This window comes from Dipodomys merriami, unplaced genomic scaffold (genome assembly GCF_024711535.1).
Source record: "Dipodomys merriami isolate MVZ:Mamm:240054 unplaced genomic scaffold, mDipMer1.0.p SCAF_25, whole genome shotgun sequence".
Classification (NCBI taxonomy): Eukaryota; Metazoa; Chordata; class Mammalia; order Rodentia; family Heteromyidae; genus Dipodomys; species Dipodomys merriami.
In genome coordinates, this window is record NW_027203937.1 from 19,828,085 (window position 1) to 19,852,281 (window position 24,197).

At 39.3% G+C, this 24,197-nt stretch overlaps 3 protein-coding genes across 3 annotated transcripts; 1 reads left to right on the forward strand and 2 right to left on the reverse strand.

Moving 5' to 3' along the window:
* Positions 1-5,556: 5,556 nt before the first annotated feature.
* Or51q1 (olfactory receptor family 51 subfamily Q member 1) lies at positions 5,557-6,507 on the forward strand. The gene has a single exon (XM_070035366.1). The coding sequence runs from the start codon at positions 5,557-5,559 to the stop codon at positions 6,505-6,507; it is 951 nt and encodes a 316-aa protein (XP_069891467.1).
* Positions 6,508-10,469: 3,962 nt separating this feature from the next.
* On the reverse strand, positions 10,470-11,345 carry LOC138836232 (olfactory receptor 51G1-like). Its single transcript, XM_070034724.1, has one exon. The coding sequence runs from the start codon at positions 11,343-11,345 to the stop codon at positions 10,470-10,472; it is 876 nt and encodes a 291-aa protein (XP_069890825.1).
* Positions 11,346-22,403: 11,058 nt separating this feature from the next.
* On the reverse strand, positions 22,404-23,348 carry LOC138836233 (olfactory receptor 51I1). Its single transcript, XM_070034725.1, has one exon. It carries the CDS (start codon positions 23,346-23,348, stop codon positions 22,404-22,406), a length of 945 nt encoding a protein of 314 aa, XP_069890826.1.
* Between the last annotated feature and the right edge of the window lie 849 nt (positions 23,349-24,197).

Sequence of the window (24,197 nt, forward strand, 5' to 3'; positions counted from 1 at the left end):
CCTTCCCATCTCCCCACCCACACTTCTCCCTACTCCCCCCCCCAAAGTTGTAAAGTTCATGTTTCGACATAACGTCTTGAACATCTCATGATACAATGGGTCCACCTGTATCCCTATTTAAACAATTTGTTTTTTCCCTTCCCCTCCACAAATTATACCAACATCAACTACAGTGAAAACCAGGGTTATACCATGGGGAAGGGACATACAAAGCAACAAAGAAATCATCTTATAAATATGTTAGAAACAATTGCAAGAAAGAAAAAAACATTTGAATCCTTATCTTGGGGTTCATTTCACCTAACATCAACTTATCTGACCGTACAGATGGACATCTTTTAGATTACTCATAATCACTTTGCAAGGAGCATTACCATTTATTTTTACATCTACTTATTTCATTCTGTGCACATTGTACATTACCAACATTCATTTATCAGTGTCCAGTTAACGGCTATCTAATTTGTTTACATTTTTATAATCGTACAAATAATTTGTGGGAATAAAGTCTTACAAATATGTTTCAAATGTATTAGTGTCTTCATGAAGTAAATTTATAGATAGGATTACTTTGCTAAAATTTTGTACATTCTGGCAGAAACATAACTCTAATTATCTGGAGGTACGTATTGACAAATCTTGATTTGAGGTCAGTTTGGGTAAATGAAGGTTGTCAGACTCCATCTTGATCAATGTCTAGGTATGGTGGTGCATGATTTCCCAGCAAATCAGGGAAGCACAAATAGGAGGATCGTAGTCTAGGCCTGTCTGGGCCTAAAAGTGAAATTGCACCTGAAAAAATAATGAGCAACCTAGCCAAATGCTAGTGGCTCATGTCTATAATTCTGGCTATTCAGGAAGCTAAGAGTTGAGAATTGTAGTTCCAAGCCAGCCCAAGGAAAACAAAATCTCAGAGAAGAGTTCCTCCAATTAAACAGAAAAAACAACAGAATTGGAATTGGGAGATATAAGCCAAGTAGGAGCACAAGGCTCTGAGTTCAAGCCCCAGTACTGGTACCAAAAAATAAATATATAAAATGATCCACACAAAAAGGCCTGGAGGTATGGCTCAAATGCAGGAAGACCTGCCTGGCAAGTGCAGTCCCCTGGAGTACAAACCCTAATAGCACCAAAAAACATGTTTGTGAGCAGTTACAATTTTGGTACTTACAATATTTTTATTGCCTCTCATAAACATTACATTCTTTTATTTACCAACGAATATTTTTTTCAGTATTTTTAAATCTTGTTCAGATGATGAATAAAAAGCCATTATCTCAATTTGATTACAACCCTTACTGGTTTTTTGTCTTCTCATAAGCTAACTAAACATTCTTTTTAATGTATATATAGATCAGTTTGTCATATTTTGAAAAAATATAATGTGATCTTGAATAAAAATCAGTGTCCATCAGAAAGATCTTTAAAGACTCAGCTTGAATAACTTGAGTCAAGTCTTACTTAGGAGACAGAACTCACAGATTTTTTTTCCAGAGCTCATACTTCAGATGCTGAATATATTTCTTGGCACCTGTGTAATCCTGAGAAGCAATTGTCTTCCCTCCATTCTTTTCTTCCTTCTTTCCATCTTTCCTTCTTTCTCTCCTTCCTTCCCTCCCTTTTCTATCTTCTATGTTTGTTTCTTTCTTCTTATGTTCTGTCTCTTCTTTCTCTCCATTCTCACTTCTTTCTATTCGTAATTATAGTTTATTTATGAGGTACAACATGGAGTTTATATTATCAATGGTTGTAAGCTTTTGAAATGATCAGAGGATATTTGCATCTCTATTATTTTAATTTGCTTTAATTTGCTTATAAGCGTAAGCCGGTGAGCTTATTTTAAAATGATAATGTCTTTTGTACATCAAAAGACAGAATAGGGTGGCTGGGAATACGGCTTAGTGGTAGAGTGCCTGCCTAGCATGTATGAAGCCCTGGGTTTGATTCCTCAGTACCATATACACAGAAAAAGCCGAAAGGGGTGCTGTGGCTCAAGTGGTAGAGTACTAGCCTTGAGCACAGATTAGCTCAGGGACAGTGCCCAGGCCCTGAATTCAAGCTCCAGGACTGAAAAAATAAAAGACAGACTATTAGAATAAATTCCTTTGTATGTTCCTTGTGCTTTAAGTTCAAGAATTTCAATTAGTGGATAGGGAGAGAAATAGGTTCTTAGGTAGGTGTGGACTATGAGGTAGGGGTCATGCTGGCAGGGAGGATAAATGTGGTTCAGTACTGTCAAAACAGGGTTTTTGCAACTGTAAAAATGAAAGGAAATCTCTTGGTGATGCTATTTTGAGGTGAGAGGAGGCAGGGAATGTAATAGAGAGGGGAAAATTGATTGGAATACAGTGTATATATAGGTGGAGATGTAACAATGAGAGATTACCTCTGTATAACCAATAAAAAAAAGAACTACAATTTTATGCTTGAAGTTGTAGTTTTCCTTTTGTGTTTAATTTCCAAGTCTTTCCTGTCTATGTCATGTGATACTTCATTGACTAACACTGAGATGTTCACTTTTCAAATATGAAACAGTTCTAATGTGTATTTTACAAGATTTTAACTGTTCCTTTATTATATTTGTTAAGATTTGAGTAGCTTTGTTTTAAATTTTAATTGCATATACTAATTGTACAAAGAGGTTTCATGATGTTATATCCATACAAATGTATTTGTTACTTGGATCATTTTACCCCCGCTATTATTTTCTTATTCTTCTTCTACGTACTTACTCCTTACTCCTATTTTTCATTATGGTATGTTTATACATTCATATCATACATATAACGTTTCTGCTTACATGAATTTCTCTTTTATTTTTTCTTAAAAAAGTTTTTCTATTGTGAAAATACTGTACAGAGGGGTTACAGTTACATGAGCAAGATAATGAGTACATTTCTTATCCAGCATTGTTGCCTCCTCCTTTGTTTTTCCCCTACCATCCCATCCCTCCCATCTCCTCAACTTCACCCCCCACTCCCCACCTCTCCATCCCCCACCCCCACCTAAATTTTAAAGTTCGTTTTTTCAACATAGCATCTTGTACATCTTATTGTTGCAATGGGTCCACCTGTATCCCTATTTAAACAATGTGGTTTTTCCCTTCCCCTCCACAAATTATAACAACATCAAATACAGTGAAAGCAGGGATTATACCGTGGGGGAGGGACATACAAAGCAACAAAGAAATCACATGATACCTTATAAATATGTTAGAAGCAATGGCAAAGAAGAAAAAAACCACTTGGTCCCTATCTTAGGGTTCATTTTGCTTAACATCATCTTATCTGATCTTTTCTGCTTTTCCCAGACATATACTAGTTATTGCAAATAAGAAAAAACATGGGATCTATGTTTCTTTGGGCCTGGCTTACTTCACTTAATATAATTTTTTCCATTTCCTAACAAATGGGACAATGTCATTCTTTCTGATGGAGGCATACAATTCCATTGTGTATATATACCACATTTTCTTGATCCATTCATCTACTGAGGGGCATCTGGGTTGGTTCCATATCTTAGCTATAGTAAATAATGCTGCAATAAACATAGTTGTGCTGGTAGCTTTAGTATGGTCTTGTTTGTGATCATTTGGGTAAATGCCCAAACATGGGATTGTTGGGTCATAGGGGAGCTCTATGTGGAGTCTTTTGAGAAACCTCCAAACTACTTTCCAAAGTGGTTGAACAAGTTTACACTCCCACCAACAATGCACTAGAGTTCCCTTCTATCCACATCCCCTCCAGCATCTGTTATCAGAGTTTTTTATTATAGCCATTCTAACTGGTGTGATGTGGAATCTCAATGTTGTTGTGATTTGCATTTCTTTTATGGCTAGGGAGGTTGAGCATTTCTTCATGTGTCTATTGGCCATCCTTCTTTCCTCTTCAGAGAAGAACTTCTCTTTTAATTTGTGATTCTTGTCTATGGTAGATAAGTTTTGAAAAATGCAAGTCAAAGGTAGTTTTAAATAAATATATTTAGTTTCCTCCATTTTATTTTTATATCATTTACATTTCATAAATTTGTAATTCATTTTGTGTGTCATAAGATATGAGTCAATAAATAAGTGCTGATATTTTTTCTTTCTAATTTGATTTTGACATCTCTTTTCATTTACTCAATACACATGTGTGTGAGAGAAAACTCTCTTTTCTCATTATTCCCAGAGGTTTCACTGCAAAAGGAATGCCTCTTGGAATGAAGGTATACTAGCATTCCTTTCATCTGCAGCTCTTGATTTTTTAACTCCACCCTCGAATTGCCAAGGTAATAATCAGATGGCTACATATAAGTATTCCACAAATAAGTATGCGGTTCCAAGCCAACTTTAACAAGCGAGAAAGACAGGGACTCAAGGTGGTTTTGTATTTCCTTGTTCTATGGAGACAAAAGGGAGAGCCACAGCTCGGGCTGACTTCCCAGAGGATCCACTTCTCCAGGAGCTTCTGCACAAAATCCCTTGCGAGCAGGGCCAAATCTCCCCACTCTCCCCAAAGATTGGCAAGGGTTTATAACACAGCTGACCTCTAAGCTGATCAGAGAACATCAAGTCCACAAACAGTGAAGAGGACAAACCCCAGGTAGGACTCCTCCATGAATCAATCAACAGAGAAAAGGAGGGAGGGTGATGGTTGTCAGAGAATGAGAATGATCATATAGGCTGTGCACTTAAAATAGTACATAAACAGTCACCAACCAGTGCTTTTCTACTCTCCTTTCCATGATCCCTTCCCTTTGCTTCAAGTTAGGTGTTTTTTTTGTTTGTTATGGGTGGTACTGGGATTCAAACTCAGAGCTTCATGCTTTCTAGGCAGTTGGTCTGTTTTGCTAAGCCACATCTCCAGCCTTTTTTTTTTTTTTGCACTCGTTATTTTGTGATAGAGTTTCACTTTAAGAGAAAGTGAGACTGGCCTACAGAAAGCCTCCTATTTTGTGCTTTCTGTAGTACCAGCATACCCAGCTTCTTCCAATGAAAGGAGATCTGGTAAAAAAAAAAAAAAAAAAGTTTTTGCTCAGGTTTGCCTAGAATGACTCTCTTTCTATTCTCAGAGTCCTATGCTTCTGTGATGACAGGTGTGAGTCACTGTACCTACTCCAACTGTGTTTTGATATCATAGAAATCGAATCCATGGTAGACATAAAGTACTAAAAAGCAATCAGGGATGAATATTAGCCACTGTCTTTGCACTGCGGCCGTTTTTAATCCTTTCTGGGAATAATATTGACATTGGGATTTGTGTGAGAAAAAAATAACTGTTGAGGAGAACTGAAAAGCAGTGGGAAAATAAAAGCAGCAAACAATGAAAAGGAGCTACAGGTGAATTAATCTGCACTGAGTGATGGGGTTAGAGGAGTGACTTTGAGGAGAGTCTGCAGGCTCGGCTAGGTAGAGACAATCAAGGTCTTCGTAGCTACCCTCACTAACTCTGAACCTTTGTATACAGTTTAGACCAGATGTGTGTCAGGGTTGGGTGAGGAAGAACAGATGATGTCACATGGTGCTCATGTTCTCCATGAGCGAAGATGCTGCCTCTGAAGTCATTTTCATCAGTCATGTCTGAGGTGACTAACAGCACACAAGGTGCTTTCTACTTCCTCCTCATGGGCATCCCTGGTTTTGAGGCCTCCCACATCTGGATCTCCATCCCCTTCTTCTGTCTCTACACCATCTCCATCACAGGTAACACCAGCATCCTTGCTGCCATCCGCACAGATCCATCACTCCACCAGCCCATGTACCGTTTCCTTTCCATGCTGGCCCTGACTGACCTGGGCCTCACGCTCACTACCCTACCCACGGTCATGCAGCTCCTCTGGTTCAACATCCATAAAATCAGTTTTGACGCCTGCTTTGCCCAGTTCTTCTTCCTCCATGGGTTCTCCTTCATGGAATCCTCTGTCCTGCTGGCCATGTCCTTTGACCGCTATGTGGCGATTTGCCGACCTCTCCATTATGCCTCTGTTCTCACCAATGAAGTCACTGGTCGGATTGGACTCACCATCATTTGCCGCTGTGTCCTGGCTGTCCTTCCTTCGCTTTTCCTGCTCAAGCGCCTGCCCTTCTGCCGCTCTCAGCTCTCCCACTCCTACTGTCTCCACCAGGATATGATTCGCCTGGTCTGTGCTGACATTCGCCTTAACAGCTGGTATGCGTTTGCTTTGGCTTTGGTCATCATTGTAATGGATCCTCTGCTCATTGTATTCTCCTATACACTCATCCTGAAAAATATCTTGAGCACAGCCACATGGACTGAGAGACTCCGTGCCCTCAATAACTGTCTGTCTCACGTTCTAGCTGTTCTTCTCCTCTATGTTCCCATGGTTGGTGTATCCATGACTCACCGCTTTGCCACACATGCCTCTCCATTGGTCCATGTTATCATGGCCAATGTCTACCTTCTGGCTCCACCAGTGATGAACCCCATCATTTACAGTGCAAAGACCAAGCAGATTCGCCGGGCAATCTTTCACCTCTTTTCCCCAAAATCTATGCAGTTGAAATGATGGGATAAATTTCTTATATTCAACATGAATAGAAGGCATAAAGTTAATGGGAGATTATAGGTCAAATTTGATCATGGGCATTATAAAATAAGATTACAGGATATTATGAAGGCAATAGGACTTTTTGTAACTCTTAGCAGATAGTTGGCTGAGGAAAGTTGGGAACAATGCTTCTATACAGAAGAGATATTGTTCTGAGTTGATAGCTTCCAGATCCTCAGCAGCTACGCCAATGAGACAAGCATTACTGAGTCTTGTGGCAGTTCTTCTGTCCCATGGTTGATTAAATACTAGAAGGAAATTCTTAGATCTTGAGTCACAGTCTATCCTGTTGGGTACCTCTGCTCAGATGTACAGGTGAACTCCAGCTCCTCTGTCAAGTACTCTCTGACTTACCCTTTCAGAATAACAGTAAATATTTCAGAAGAATTTGGGAGCAGGATTATTGGAGATCAAGTTTCTCAAACATTCAGGTTTATCTAATCAACACCCACCCTGACTCCAGCAGAACAAGGGATCATATGCAATGTATCTAAAATTAGGGCAAGGTGGTAAAATACCCTGTAACTAGAGTAGGACTCTTGCCTTGCTAGACCGAAGTCTTCAGAACTTACAATTTAAACTTCAAGTATGATAATGTTTGTAGGAAATAAGAGCTCATTTTTTTCTGACTAGAGCTTAAAAAAGACAAAGATAAAACAAGCCTAATGTCATTCCTATGTCTCTGCTTCTTAAGAGTCAGATTGCCCTGGGCCTCTTTCAGAAATATCAGCCTTCATTTGGTCACGTTTTCTCCTTATAGGACTACGCTGTGTAGGTGGATAATATTAGGACCCACTTAGATTTGAGTTAATGAGAATAGATCTCCAAAGGGAAATCAGTGGAAGCACAGTTGGAGAGGGAGTGGGCATTGAATGCTAGAGAGCAAGTTCCCCTCCCATGTTCTTGTCCTTTATTTTTGTCTTTCTTATATTTTTAACCAGAGCCTAGATGTTAGCATGACTTACTTTCCCCCAGAGTGCTATGAATCAGTTGGCATAAAGAAGTATATTTCAACAAGCTTTACAATTTGTGGGGGGGAGGGAGGGAGGAGTTGGAGAGGTGGGAAAGGAAGGATAGTAAGGGAAAAACAAAGGAGGCAACAATGCTTGATAGGAAATGTACTCATTACCTTACTCATGTAACTGTAACCCCTCTAAACACTATTTTTATAATAAAATGTATTTTTAAAAAAGAAGTATATTTCACAATGAAAGATACATATAATCTTAGGATGTTTAGGATCAGGAAATCCAAGTTGGGGGAAAAATGTTAAGAAAATGAGTAAAAACATGGTCAGCTGTTATTTCCCATTTAACTAATAGTACAAGTGTGTGAATGACAAATCTGTATGTTCAAAACACATCACCATGAATCACAAACCTGTATGAATCACAACATATCATCTGAAGCCAATGAACCTTTAGATAATGCCAGTATTTTTAAAGGAAAGATGTGACACAAGAAAAAATCTCTTGCTAGGAGAAGAGAAAAAGCAAAGCCCATAAAATCATCCTAAGTCATTCCATGTTACATTACACCAACATATGAATATTTTTGAAAAAATGTTGAACAAATGCAGCAATGATACTCACTAGACACTATGTTGGAAATGAACTATACAACTTCATGGGGAGGGGGGGTCAGGAGGGACAAAACTGGGAGAAATTGAGGGAGGGGGGTGACACTGTTCAAAAAGAAATGTTCTCATTACTTGACTTATGTAACTTAACTCTTCTGCATATTTTTGAGACTTCAAACAAAGGAACTCAAAGGAACTACCAGAAATATTGGCATCAATGACTGAGTAATAATCAATGTAAGACAAATGAGATCAATTTTTTTGCTTTCATCAAAAGTGCAGAGGAATCCAACAGATTCATTTCTTGTTAAGTTGCTAACATATTTTGGATAAGTCATATGTGTTTTATAATTTTATTCCAAGTATATTTAAAAAACAATGGCTCTAGCATTATTTACCATAGCTAAGATATGGAACCAACCCAGATGCCCCTCAGTAGATGAATGGATCAAGAAAATGTGGTATATATACACAATGGAATTGTATGCCTCCATCAGAAAGAATGACATTTCCCCATTTGTTAGGAAATGGAAAGGCTTGGAAAAAATTATATTAAGTGAAGTAAGCCAGGCCCAAAGAAGCATAGGTCCCATGGTTTCCCTTATTTGCAATATATAGTATAGGTATGAGTCAAGCAGAAAAGGTCAGATAATGTGATGTTAGGAAAATGAACCCTTAAATATGTATTTTAATGTTTTCGTTTCTTTCATGCATATGTTTCTAACGCATTTATAAGATTATTTCTTTGTTGCTTTGTATGTCCCTCCCCCACAGTGTAACCCCCGCTTTCACTATATTTGATGTCAGTATAACATGTGGAGGAGATGGGGGCAAACAAGTCGTTTAAGGATTCAGGTGGACCTGTTGCAACAATGAGAAGTACAAAATGTCATGTCAAAACCAGCTTTACAATGTCGGTGGGGGGGGGGGGGAGGGGGGTATAATTGGGTGGGGGGAGGGGGGAGGCTGGGAAGGGAGGTGAAGGGTAAACAAAGGAGGAGGCTGCAATGCTTGGTAAGAAATGTATGCATTATCCTGCCCATGTAATTGTAGCCCCTCTGTACAGTATGTTCTCAAATAAAATAAAATAATATTAAAAAAAAACAATGGCTCTAAGTGGTAAAATAATATTGATATTATCTTATTTATGTTATCAAATATTTCATTAACCTTCACAGTAAGGAGAACGTAAAATGGAATAAGATTCATGCTGAGCTAAGTCTCAATCCACTAGTAAATAATATTATTTTTAAATTAAATAAAAAGCTCAGGGTTATGGTGGCTCATGCCTGTAATCCTAGTTACTCAAGAGGCTGAGCTCTGAGAATCATGGTTCTTAGATAGACCTGGGAAAGAAAGTCTAAAAGAATCTTACCTCCAATTAAACACACAAAAATAAGCCAGAAATGGGTCTATGACTCAAGTTTAGAGTATTATTCTTGATCATAAAAGCTCAAAGTCGGTTCCAGGCTCTGAGTTCAAGGCCCAGAACTCATTAAATAAGGACAATTTTGAAAGTAAAAGTAGGTTCTATTATACAATGAAGAAAACACATGTACACCATGAATATCTGGTACAAACCGGAAAGCAGACTCACTCTGCTCAAAGGAATATTCCCAAATTATGTTTCTGTATTGGAAAGGGGATACTCTTAATCCCTAGTTATCTCATAAAAGTAAAATTTTGTTCTGTTTCAATACAGATATAGTAAAGTCTAAATTCTTTAAAATTGTACTTTGCTAGGAATGTTGAGAGAATATAGAAGCAGTGAATTCATTCTTTGTGGGGTTTTCTGTTTGTTTTTTATTTTTTTGTTGTTGGTTGGGGGGCCTGGGCGCTGTCCCTCAGATCTTCAGCTCAAGGCTAGATCTCTACCATTTGAACCACAGTGCTACTTCTGGCTTTTTCTGCTTATGTGGTGTTGCCTCATGCATGCAAGGCAAGCACTCTAACATTGAGCCACCTTCTCAGCACCCTGAATTCATTCTTTGTGCCCTCAAGTTTTCATATCTGGCCAGAGAAGAAAGGTATGTACACACATATGTACACAGAGAGGCACACACACACACACACACACACACACACACACACACACACACACACACACACAAACTGTAAATGTAAAGGTTTTAGAAATAACTTGAAATTTGGATAGATGATTATGACAGTGCTTAGACCACTTTCTTCCTTTTCCTTCTCAAAACGTCTGGTACAGAATTTTGCCCATATGAGAAGCTTGATAACAGTTTTGCAGATTGAAAGATGGTCCTTGTCCATAGTAATTCAGATTGATTCCTTTTTGCAGAATAAGCTGACAATTCCCTGTCGGATGGGGTGAGTCTTAACGCTGTAGATAATAGGGTTGAGCACTGGTGGCACAAAGAGGTAAATGCTGGACCAAGGGTGAAACATGCTCAGCAACGCGATGCATTATGGACACACCAATCATAGACACATAGTACACGAGGACTGCACAGATGTGTGACACACATGTGTTGAGTGCCTTCTTCCGTCCTTCCCCAGAAGCAAAGCCCAGTACTGTGTAAAGAATTAGTGCATAAGAAACCACAATAAGCAGGGAGTCCAGTCCAAAAGTGGCCAGAACAATGGATAAACCCAGGATGCTGCTGAGCTTAGTATCAGCACAGGGCAGCTGGATCAGGTCCAAATGGAGACAGTAGGAGTGGGAGAGGATGTTAATGTGGCAGTAGGGCAGTTGCTTCAAAAGAACCGGAAGCGGGGCCATGAGCACCACACTCTTCAGTGTAATTCCTACTCCCATGGAGAGGATACATGGCAGGGTCAGGATGGCTGTGTAGCGCAGTGGGTTGTAGATGGCTACAAAGTGGTCGTAACTCATGGCCAACAGGACACCTGACTCCATGCAGGAGAACGTGTGAATAAAGAACATCTGGGCCAAGCAATCATCAAAGTTAACCCTGTGAGCATCAAACCAAAGAATACCCATAACAGTAGGCAATGTAGACACGGAGACACCCACTTCAGTGATAGCCAACATGGAAAGGAACAGGTACATGGGCTCATGTAGGGCAGAGTCTGCGTGTACTGCTGCCATGATGAAGCTGTTGCCCACAATGGCCACTATGTACATAGTGAAGAAGGGGAAGGAGAGCCAGCCATGCTGGGCCTCCAGTCCTGGGAGTCCAGTCAGGAAGACAGATAAGAGGTCAAGACTGTCATTGATCTTCACTCCCATGGCACCACCAACAGGGATCAGTCTTCCCCTGCCATTTGAAAAAAAAATTCTAAGTTATCTTATGTCTTTTGAGTCTTCTGCCACAGGATCCCATCCTAAAGTTTGAAGAAAGGAGATAGGGAAGACAGGGAAAGTTGCAATAAGAGTCTCATCTTTCCTTCTGTTCTGAGTTTTAGAATCCTACCATGTGACATGTAAAATAGATACTTCAGATTGCCCAATCTTATGAGAGAAAACATACCCTAAAAAATGCAGAGCAGAAATGTTAGAACAAATTCCATCTGAGTCAAATTTTATAGTTGTTAGATATATGATATGTGTAATGACTTATACTTTGATCCCAAGTTCTGTTTTGTTTGCTTGTTTACTTCTCTTTTGTAAAATGAGGGTGATATTTCTAGTCTCTTATCTGAAAATAAAGAGAAAATATATACTCAGTGTTTGTTTCTAATTTCATGATAAAGATGTGAGCTGACTTGGTTTGATAGAGACTAGAGTTATAAGAAAGTGATATTCTCCATTGGTCCCTACTCTGCCTCAAAGAGGGAATAATGCTCTGAATGAAGGTTGCAATGTGATGGCTCACACCTGTAATTCTAGTTATGCTGGAGGTAGAGACAGGAAATACTGCATTTTGAGGTCAGCCTAGCCATAAACACAAGACCTTATCTCAACCAATAACTGAACTCAGTGGTGGTGCATGATTTTCTTAGCTATGTGAGAGACTGAGATCAAAAGGATTGTATCTCTGATGAGGCATACAGGTAAGATCTTATTGGAAAAATAATAAACCAGAAAGACTAAGGTATAAGAGGAATTATGCCTAAGAGGAATTATGCCTGCCTGGGAAGTGCTAGACCTTGAATTCAACCCTTACTACTCAAAGGAAAAAGGAAGGAAGAGACACTGTACCTTTAGAATACTGAAGAAAGAATTATGAATATGAATGATAAAGAAAATTGCATTAAAAAGTGACCCTCTGAGTGATAAAAAAAGAATTCATAAAGGCTAGTCAGTACTTTAAAGTGAGCCTATTTTACTTTGAATCCATGCAAAGATCAAAGACAAAGATTTAAAGAGTCATCTATGTGCTAAGCAAAATGAACCCCAAGATAAGGACACAAGAAGTTTTATCTTTCTTGCTGCTGTTTTTAACGTACTTCTAATGTACAATGTGATTTTTTTGTTTCTCTTGTATGTTCTTCCTCCATGGTATAACCCTTGTCTTCACTGTATTTGATTCTGGTGCCCTGTATCTTGTATATACATTTTTCTAATTTGGGGAGGGGAAGGGAAATAACAAAATGGTAAAATAAGGATACAGGTTGACACATTGTAACAATGAGATGTACAAGACACTATCTTGAAAACAAACTACAACTTTGCAGGGGGAGGGAGGAGACAGGGAAGGAAGGGATGGTAAGGGAAAAAGAAAGGAGGGGGTAACGAAGCGCAATAGGAAATGTACTTATTACCTTACTTATGTAACTGTAACCCCTCTGTACAGTATCTCTACAATAAAAATATATATTAAATAAAAAAGAAATTACAGTAGGGTTGGGAATGTGGTTTAGTGGTCGAGTGCTTGCCTGGCACGCATGAAGCCCTAGGTTTGATGTCTCAGTACTACATAAAAAGAAAAAGCCAGAAGTTGTGCTGTGGCTCAAATGGTAGAGTGCTAACCTTGAGCAAAAAGAAGTTCAGAAACAGTGCCCAGGCCTGAGTTCAAGCCCCAGGAAGAGCCAGAAAAAAATAAAAAATAAAAATGAATAGATTCCTTTAAAAAAAAAAAAGAAATACCGTAAAGGCTGGGGTACCCAAGGAAAAGATTTGAAAGAGGTGGTGCTTGCATCAACCTTAGGCAAAGAAAAACAAAAGAGATCGAGTTGCCTTGCCACAAAGAGTTATGTAGCATAAGGATATCCTCTAAGCATATTCAGTCTGAGAATCTCAAGAAATTGCTTTTTTTGCTTCATCTTTGCCTGATTTAATAGAAGTGTTTTTTTTCTCCACAAATACCTTTGAGCCATAGAGATGCAGAGATATTTTGTGTTGGAACCAGCTCTGCCAACATGCTTGAATAAGCAGAATTATAAGCTATCTGAAATGGAACTGAGTTACCAATAAGCAAACCATAACATACAAGATTGGAAAAAACAAACATTTATTCCCTCCAACTGGTGCTTGCGTTAATCTGATTAATTAAAGGATGAATGAAAACTAAAAAAAGAACTATGAGTATAAATGATAAAGGAAAACCATGTCTGGGTTAAAATTGCACTAAATAAAAGTGACCCTCTGAGTGATAAAACAGAATTCATAAAGGCTAACAATTGCTGAACAATTGCACCTACAGAGCTCTGCAGCGGTTGCAAGCATATCGTCCTATGGGGTAGGATGATACCAGCTGATTGGGAATATCTGTTTCTCGTTCCTCCCACCTGAGTACTGGTGATTAGAGTTTTTACCCCTTGACTCACATCAACCTGAGAAGTAAGTTGAACCGCTACTTATGGCAATGTGTTGAAGATTTGAGAACCAGACTTCCGTTTTTTTGGACGTGACCTATGGCCATCCATTGCTATGGACAGTGATGACTGGAAATATCAGCCTCTAAATACTCCACCGTTGTGGTTAGCGGAATGACCTATGCCAGGCACACTCAGAATGAGGTTCTGAGCCATGGCAACATAACAGCATTCCATGGCTTTCAAGGCTTCTTAGGAAGAATTCCGGATTCTTGCAGCCAGTAGGCCCACAAGTGTTCCGGGTTAATATCTGCTTCTAAATCCTAAAGTGAGCATATTTTACTTTGAATCCATGCAAAGATCAAAGACAAAGATTTAAAGAGTCATCTATGTGCTAAGCAAAATGAACCCCAAGATAAGGACAAAAGAAGTTTTATCTTTCTTGCTGCTGTTTTTAATGTACTTATAATGTACTATGTGATTGTTTTGTTTCTCTTGTATGTTCTTCCTCCATAACCCCTGTTTTCACTGTATTTGATTCCGGTGCCCTACATCTTGTATACACATTTTTCTAATTTGGGGAGGGGAAGGGAAATAACAAAAAGCTGAAATAAGGATACAGGATGACCCATTGTAACAATGAGATGTACAAGACACTATATTGAAAAAGAACTTGGCAAGAAACATAGGTCCCATGGTTTCCCTTATTTGCAATAATTAGTATATGTCTGAGACAAGCAGAAACAGTCAGATAAATTGATGTTAGGTGAAATGAACCCCAACATAAGGATTCAACTGTTTTTTTTTCTTTCTTGTGATTGTTTCTAACATATTTATAAGATTATTTCTTTGTTGCTTAGTATGTCCCTCCCCACGTTATAACCTGTTTTCACTGTATTTGATGTTGGTATAATTTGTAGAGGGGAAGGGAAAAAACAAATTGTTTAAATAGGGATACAGGTGGACCCATTGCAACAATGAGATGTACAAGACGTTATGTGGAAAAATGAACTTTACAACTTTGGTGGGAAGGGGCGGGGAGGGAGGAGGGAGAGCAGAGGTGGGGAGGGGAGATGGGAAGGAATGGGTAAGGGAAACAAAGGAGGAGGCAACAATACTTGATAAGAAATGTACTCATTACCTTACCCGTGTAATTGTAACCCCTCTGTACAGTATTTTCACAATAAAAAAAAAGAAAAGAAAAGAAAAAGAATTTTGCAACTTTGAGGAGGGAAGGGAGGAGTTGGGGAGGTGGGGAGGAAAGGGATGGTAGGGAAAAAACAAAGGAGGGGTAACAATGCTTGATAGGAAATACACTCATTACCTTACTCATGTAACTGTAACCCCTCTGTACAGTATCTTTACAATAAATAAATATATATATATATATATATATATAATAAAATGACATCAATGACTAAGAGATCAGGGAGAAAGATACAAGTTAATATAAATTATCAATACAGTAAAGCAACACAGCAAAACCCAATGTAATGTAATGGATGTAGCACAATAAATTAAATTTGTAATGCGTCAGTAGTAAGAGACAAGACAGTTACAATTAGAATGAGAAGAGAAAAAAAACTGGGAGAAAATGAAGGAGAAGGTAATCCTGTTCACAAAGGAATGTATTCATTACCAGATTTATGTATCTGTAACCCTCTCCATATCACCTTTACAATAGAAAAAAATTAATAGAAAAGCTGAAGTGACTCCAATCATCCATTTGTTCTACAGATCAGTTATATGAATCATTGATGCTGCATCAATTCTTCAAATTATGACTGTCCACTGTTGATGTGAATGGCTTAGACATCTTAAGCTTTTTGGAATGGGTAACTAGGGGCATTGTAGCAAAGAGAATAGAAAGAACTATGACCATGAAGAAGGACATTGCAACCATGAGTGGCCTGCATTCCTCCTGGCCTCGCTCTTCACACGCAGCTCTGCTGTGATCCAGTGCACAACATCTCTCTGCTTCCCTCACAACTAACAATGTCTCTTGCAGTTGAAATAGGATTTTGTCCATCTTATTCACACATTTCCTTTGGGTCCACCTTTAGAGATCAGGAGTTCTCAAGCTTGATTGCACATTACAAAAATCCCAGAGCCAGGATAATTAAATTCAGATTTTTGGGTGTGGTACCCAATTTTTAATATTTCAAGCCTTGTCAGTCAAATGCAGTGTTGAGCTATATTCTGGAATCATTTTTGTGACATTCTAGTCACTTTACAGTGACAATCTTTTAAACAGAAATGAAATTTGCAAGCATGCTGTAAGTGTCTACCTTTCTTTTCCACCTCAGTCTAGAGTACAACTTCATATTTCCATATATGGGGCTCTTCAGCATGCTGAAAAGTCTCTAAAGAAATGTGAATTTATCTGAATTTCCATACTGTTTATTGTATACATGAGCATGATTACCTAATGCATGAATAGATAAAAACATTTCTTTTTTTAAAAAAGAAAGATAAGAAAACTGGGATTTGCTCATAATACCCATAGACATAGTCTAGATTTGAGAATACTGTTGTAACTTCCTAAATTTCCAATCATGCCTCCAAAGAGAAAAATTCATCTATGGTATTCTTACCAAACTTGTCACCATGCTCAACATGAGCACTCACAGTGAACACATTCAGGTTATATCTAAAAGCCACTATTCCCATTAGATGTCCCTGACCTACAAAGAGCACTCTTATCTTAGGGTTAAGTCCGTTTTCACTACAGGCTTTGTTAAAGGAACAGCAGTACAATAAATCTTAATCAGGTTATCACAACCATCTTCATGACATCTGTAGTTTCCTTGCAAAATACCTTTCTATTTTTTAAAGTATCCATTTACTTGTTTATTACTTAATGTCTGTATCCCCTATTAGAGTGTAAACACCCCATAGAAAAGATCGTTTATGTTGACCTTTCCTAATACATACTCAATACTAACGCAAGTGAGTACTATAAGTAAATAGATATGGAATTGAAGTTTTGATGCTGAAAGCTTCTAAAGCTACTTCTCAAAATATCTGACTTACAGTTTCCACACCAGGTGAGTTCCTTTGTCAAGATGACCCATAGAAAGCGATCATAATGGGTATCAGCAGTGTCACATTTATTTCACAACAGTATTTTATAATAATACTTATGCAGAAAAAGAAACTAATCTTCTCATTTACAACTTCAGATTTCTCCTAGTTTATGAAGATGATATTCATGCTTGGCAGAATATTACATTATTTTGTCGGTCGTAGGGCTTGAACTCTGTGCCTGGGCGCTGTCCCTCAGCTCTTCAGCTCAAGGCTAGTGCTCTACCACTTGAGCCACAGCACCTCTTTGGCTTTTTCTGCCTATGTGGTGCTGAGGAATCAAACCCAGGGCCTCATCCATGCAAGGCAATCTCTCTACCACTGAGCCACCTTCCCAGCCCAAATAGTACATCTTTTAAAACTTATTTTGTCACCAATTGGCAACCAATCTGCTTCTTTATCCAATATAGAATAATTCTGCTAGTATTTTATTCTTCTTCTAGTATTTTATTATTTTGTTGACTATATCTTCATTCAGCATTTTCAAAATATCACAAAACCCAGTGAATAATTTATCTACATAATATATTTGAAATTAATCCTAATAAATGATAAAAGACATTTACCTTTATGTCTGTGTGCCTTGTGTGCTTTTTTTTTATTTTTTTGGTCATGGGGTTTGAACTCTGGGCCTGGGTGCTGTCTCTCAGCTCTTCAGCTCAAGTCAAGTGCTCTGCCACTTGAGTCACAGCACCATTTCCAGTTTTCTGGTGGTTTACGGGAGATCAGAGTCTCACAGATTTACCTGCCCCAGGCAGGCTTTGAACCACAATCCTCAGATCTCAGCCTCCTGAGTAGCAAGGATTACAGGTGTGAGCCACCAGTGCCTGGCTTGTGTGTTCTTTTAATGTCAAGATTGTATCTGATTCTCCTCACCTCACAAGATTTCCCACAGCTGGGATGCACAAATGTGTTCAAGAAAAAGTAAAAGGATAGATCAGGCATGTTGGCTCATGCCTATAATCTCAGCCACTTGCCCAAGGGTAGCCCTGACAAAAGCACAAGACTATCTGAAAAAGTAAACCACAGCAAAAAATGGACTGGAGCATGGTTCATGTGGTAAAACCCTTGCCTAGCAAGAGTGAGTCTCTGAATTCAAATTCCAATAATGCCAAAAGCAATAATAACAGCAAGAATGTACTAAATGAACAAACATACAAACTGACTGCTTGGACTAGATTGAACCTTAACAAGAGGAAAGCACAATAGAGTGGGAGGGGATGGGTAGGAGAGGAAGTAAGGGGTGATTGGTGAATATCATCGATAGAAGCTGGGTTTTAAACAAGGCACATTATTTTTCTCAGACCCAAAGCTATGATGACATAAGAAGCCTCTAGACAATGGACAGATGCAAACAAAGACAGGATTCTACCTTAAGACAAGCTAAAGGGAGGATGCCAGCATCTCCTGAATTGGGGTGAAAAGCCCTTTCAGCTTTCCTCCTAACCCCAGGCCTGATGTTCCAAGCTGTCAAGCCCTTTCCTGTTCAGCAACAGAACCTCAGGTGACACAGAGCAGAGGCCAGCTGTTGGCGGCTAGCATATACTCATCCATTCTGACAGCCCTCTCTGGAAGTGGCTGGGAGATCACAAAGGCATTTGAACGATTATTTCTTTTTGTATAGAACACCAACATTAAAATGAAATACTTTTTGTCCTCAGTTTCTGTCATGGGCTAAACCAAAGTGTCAACTATTCAAATGTACACAGACATTGATAGAAATTCACTCAAAGATACAGACACATAATTAAGAGAGGCTCAGGAAACCCACACAGAAAGACAAAGAAGGGCTGGGATGTAGCTCAGTGGCAAAGCGCTTGCCTAGCAAGTCCTGGGTTCGATCCCCAGTACCAAAAAAGAAAAGACAAAAAAAAAAAAAGAAAGACAAAGAAAATGGTTCACAGGAACCAAGTACTGCCCTCACACCCTGGAGACACATACAAATTGAAACACATGAGATAGCTTTGGGGGAGTGATAATTGGATTATCACAGGACCAGAGCTCAAAATGGATCCACAGTGGTTCTCAGGCAGGTGCTATACAAAGAGATGCAGATTTTATACTCTGAGTGCTAGTTCTCAGACGCCAGAGTCTCTGGGGTCCTGCTTTGTCTGAGTGTAAGGTTGTTCTGGTGAGCTCAAAAGGTATAGAGTTAAATTTCAGTCTAGGAATAGAAAAGTAATAATAATGATAGTAATAATAATAAAAGACTTTCCCCTCGAGGGATACTGTCGTCTCTCTCATCTCTCCATAGAGAACATACATTTTAACTCCTTTATGAGGAAAAAGAAAAAGGAGAAAAAATCCCCCCTGGGCTCCATGCCAGCATGCCAACACACATGTACACACACACACACACACACACACACACACACACACACACACACACACACACACAATTATCCTGCCTCAAAAATAAAACTGTTTGCCTGAAATCAAGGACCTTGATTTCTGAAGTCTGTCTTAAAACCCAGATTCCAGATAGAATCTAAAGTTCAGTGTATGACAGGCAAATTCCAAGGTTCAAATATCAGAGAATAAGTCCTGGATGCCAAAGACAATCCAGAATTTCAGCAATAGAGGATACAACCTTGGGTATTTAAATGTATTTATCCCTGTTATTCCCTAACCAATTCCCACTTTCCTTACCTTCCTCTCAACCCTACCCCAAGTTCCAGAAGTTCAGGGATTCTTTTCTAGAGAGTCATTCCAAGACACTGGAGTGATATGGGGTGTAACGTTGCATATACCTAGTTTTAAGCCCTAGCTTGATACATAGCTTCATGATTTTACTTTACCTCCTCACCTTGGAGTCTTATTTTAAGTGGTGTATTATTATCTATAAGAGATGGGGATACAAGTGAAAAGATGATCATAATTAGTTTCTTTGTTGTTTGTTTTTAACTGAATTTAGCACATATGAGAATGTATCTCATCGTAGGTTCTGCTTTGGATCCCCCATTCCCCAACATGTTCTTGCTTCCAATACCTGTCACTCCTACTGAAGATCTCACTTAACCCTTCTTCATTTTAGTTTCAGGTAGAGTAAGACTCTGTGAAGGGAAAGAGAGGCAGGAACATACTCTCCCTTTTCTGTCAGCTTATGAAATAGGTGTGGGAGGCAAACAGGACAATTATGAAGTATGAAGTAACAGAGGAGCCTTTTGAAAAGAATACCTATGCCTTCTATGATTGGTACAGGATTGGATGAGTCAGAGGTAATGAAGTTGTATCAGGACATGGAATTCAGAATAAATCAGTGTCATGCATGAGGCCACAGAATCATGGAGAAAGGAGACCTAAATGATGCCTCAAATTGGTAATAAGTCACTGGCAAGGAGTTGAGACATTTTAGAAGCCACAGAATGAATGATTAACTATATCCTTACAGGTAGCAAAAGGAAGAAAGAAAGAAAGAAAGAAAGAAAGAAAGAAAGAAAGAAAGAAAGAAAGAAAGAAAGAAAGAAAGAAAGAAAGAAAGAAAGAAAGAGAGAGAGAGAGGGAGGGAGAGAGGGAGGGAGGGAGGGAGGGAGGAAGGAAGGAAGGAAGGAAGGAAGGAAGGAAGGAAGGAAGGAAGGAAGGAAGGAAGGAAGAAAAGAAGGATCAGAGTTCAGTTCCCTCATTTATTAGTCATTGGATTATTTATTAGTCATTTGATTATTGGGGTATGCCAAACCCTAAAATAGAAATAGAATTTTAGCTATGATTGTAATATATCTTTTTTGTACCTTTGAAATGTCCTTTTCCAAGGTTCTATTAAGTGAGTGGCTAAATCATGAAAGCCTAAATATTCCTTCTGGTAGTAATAATTGAACAACGTATGCACATATCTCATAGAAAAAGTTTACTGTAAGTGTTCCAACTCATCTGTAGGGAAAATAGGAGTCTCTTTCCACAGCAACATTTCAGCAGAAAACAGAGTGTGCTCTGTAATGTAGTAGTGAAACTTTCTACAGTGGAGTAAAGCAGAAAGTTCTCAAATCAGATTCTTGTCAGGGGACTGGTACATACTCAATCTCCAGTCACAAACTAGTCTTGTCTGATCGCTCATCTTATAGAAAAACATTTGTTTCCGTTAAGTTCTATATACCCAGAGAGCAGCACTAAAATTGGAATTGAGATGAATTTTGAATGTCAGACAGTTGGATTAGCAGAGTAAGAACTGGGAGGAAAGGAAATGCTGTCACATTATGGAATAATGACTGAAGTGGCTGAAGACTCTCAAATTCTTCTGAAACTATCTGTCTTCTACCTCCATCAGTTCACAGGAATGGTAAGGCTACATTGTCTCTCAAGAGTCTGAGTATTCGGCTTCCTAGTTTTAGTGTGCCTGGAGGTAAATCACAGTTCTTCCTCCAAAGGATTTTCCTCCAGGTCTTCAATATTCATACCATATTCTTGTTTATAATGTACTTGGTATTCCTCTGGCTAAGCAATCTCTTAAGACTTTGTCTCTCAAGCTTCTCAATGAGAAAACCTCCTCTTTATCCATACAAAAGTAATAACAACTTTCCCACATATTGTAACAATATTCTAGGTTAATGAGTCAGAATAAGTTGGGATACCTGTTGAAATCCAAACTCCTGGATCCTGCTTCCCAGAATTTTTGGTATAGGTAGTCTGAGAAAGGTCCCTAGAATTTACACGACTAACAAAATACCAAGTGTTGCTGAAGGTGCTAGTCTGAGAATCAAACATTGAGAACCATTTTTTCCAAACTTGGGTTGTCTATGTGTCTGTTTACTCTTGTCATAGGGCTCATAGATAAGCATCTAATATCTGAGAGATATTAGAAAAGGGAAGCAGAATGCTTCTCAAGCTTTAGTCGCTCAACATTTTAGTAAAGGCAGTGCTCATTCAGTAGTGCGGCACCTAATATTGTGTTTCAGTGTTAAGGCTGTAAACACTTTATCCTAAAGATTTTTTCTAAGAAATTTTGATCTGCAGAGACTACTTCCTCCTTTCTCCTTGCCATCCTGAACCAGGTATTATATCTAATCCCTCTTATGCTTCACAAACTATTTCATAGCCACCTATAGAACTTGTTTTCATTTCTACAAACTAAATAGATCTTCCTCTTAAACAAAAACAGCAAGACTCCATGGCACTTTTGTCTCTCTTGTTGATAACAGAATTGTTCTCAAGAGCATCTGTTGTATTTTTCCTACCTTTTCAACTTGTCATATATATCTAGTAGTTTAATATTGTATGTTCACCATTGTAGCTTTCATAGCATAAGAATTTTCACAGTCAACTTTCAATAAAGATGTACATCATTTTATTGAATTAGACATTGTATTATACTTCATTATAAACTCCTTATCCATACAAAGTGGATTTCAACATGATATTTTCTTACATGCATAGAATGTACCTTGATCACATTTTCCCCCTGTTGTAGATACTCTTTAATTGGTATCAAACTCATAAGTCCCAAGAGTCTGGGTCTTCTTTATTTTAGCATGCTTGGAAGGTGAATCCAGTTTCCTGAGGCCTGAGGCCTTCTTCAGGTTTGGGATTTATGGAAGATCTTGAGGATCCCTCTGCGGATCTCTTTGGTCTTCACACTGTATATGATGGGGTTTAGCATGGGGGGTACAAACAGGTAGACGTTGGACATCATGACATGAACGACAGCTGGAGCCTGTTTCCAGAAGCGGTGAATCATAGAGACAGCGATGATGGGCACATAAAAGGCCAGCACCGCACAGATGTGTGACATGCAAGTGTTCAGGGCCTTGAGTCGCTGCTCCTGGGAGGCGATGGCCAATACAGCCCTCAAGATCAACGCGTAGGACAGAAGGATGAAAACCGAGTCCACGCCGTATGTGAAAATGACCACAAAGAGTCCGTAGATGTTGTTGACATGAATGTCGCCACAGGCCACTTTCATGAGATCGGGATGGAGACAATATGAATGATGCAAAACATTGCCCTTGCAGAATGGCAGCCTTTTCACCAGGAAGGGGAAAGGAAAGAGAGTGACGAAACTCTTGGCAAGGATCCCCAAGCCCATGGCCAGGATGCGGCTGTTGGTGAGCACCGTGGCATAGCGTAGTGGGTCACATATAGCCACGAAACGATCAAAGCTCATGGCCAGAAGGATGCCCGATTCCATGAAAGAAAACGTGTGAATGAAGAACATCTGCACCAGGCAGGCATCAAAGCCAACGTGGCGGTAGTTGAAGCAGAAGGTAGCCAGCACCGTTGGAAGTGTAGAAAAGGACACGCCCAGGTCGTTGAGAGAGAGCATAGAGAGGAAGTAGTACATGGGCTGGTGAAGAGCAGGCTCCCGAACCACCAGAGCAAGGATACTGAGGTTGCCTAAGATGGAGATCAGGTAGAGGATGCAGAAGATCAGGGCGACCCAGGCCTGGCCTGTCTGCATCCCCGGAATGCCTGTCAGTTGCAGTGTGGCTGGCTGGAAGGGAGTGCTGTTGAAGCCCAGCATGGCAGGCAGGAGGGAGAAACAGAGAAGGGTTGAGTCAGCCCAAGGAGGGTGCGTCAGGGGAAGATCTTCACTTGATTTCTTTCAGATATCCTGTCTCCACCACAAAAGCTCAGAGATTGAAATCGTGTGTCTGTGTTTCTGGCTCCCCTTTCAGACTCTGATTTGTTGGAGGAAGGAGATGGATTCCACTTGTTTCTATACAGCCAGGGCCCAGCATATTTTCTTTGCCATAGTGGAAACTCTGTCATCAAATGTGTGCCTATTGCATGACTGGAGAATAAGGTCAAAGGTAAGAAAAAACATGAGTGAGGGGCTTAAATCCTCACCACAAACCCCTTCACGTTCCCATCTAATCCAGAAGCAAAATTCTTACAGTGTTGAAGGAAAAATAGAAATTAGGGCAGTCCATGCAAGGAGGAGAGACCTGTCCATATGTATCTTTGAGGATTTTTTCAGTAGACCATCTAAAGCCATAAAACTAGAGCTTCGATATCCTTTATTCAGACTTCACCTCAGCCTGCCAATCCCACAGCCAGCCCCTGAATTTGTCATCCTCATGTCTGTGTAGCTCTGGAATCTTTATATTTCCTCCATCCTCTTCTAATCTATTTGGCAATCAACACCTTCATCTTAGTTTTTCATGACATGTTCACACATGAGACTAGTTTCATCTTCTCCTTTCTTCCCTTTCAGAGGGAGCAATCTTTGGATCTTTGGTCAGTTCTATAGCCAAATAGGCGTACAGGTGGGTGACTCAAAAAAGCAAGGGGAATAATGAATTACTGAGATAATAAAAAAAAGAAGAGAAAGAATCGTTACCATCCCCTAAGTTTTAAAGTTATGTATGCC

Excerpts from the sequence above, each read along its gene's own strand:
- Or51q1 (XM_070035366.1), top strand. The coding sequence starts at position 5,557 with ATGTCTGAGGTGACTAACAGCACACAAGGTGCTTTCTACTTCCTCCTC.
- LOC138836232 (XM_070034724.1), bottom strand. The coding sequence starts at position 11,345 with ATGGGAGTGAAGATCAATGACAGTCTTGACCTCTTATCTGTCTTCCTG.
- LOC138836233 (XM_070034725.1), bottom strand. The coding sequence starts at position 23,348 with ATGCTGGGCTTCAACAGCACTCCCTTCCAGCCAGCCACACTGCAACTG.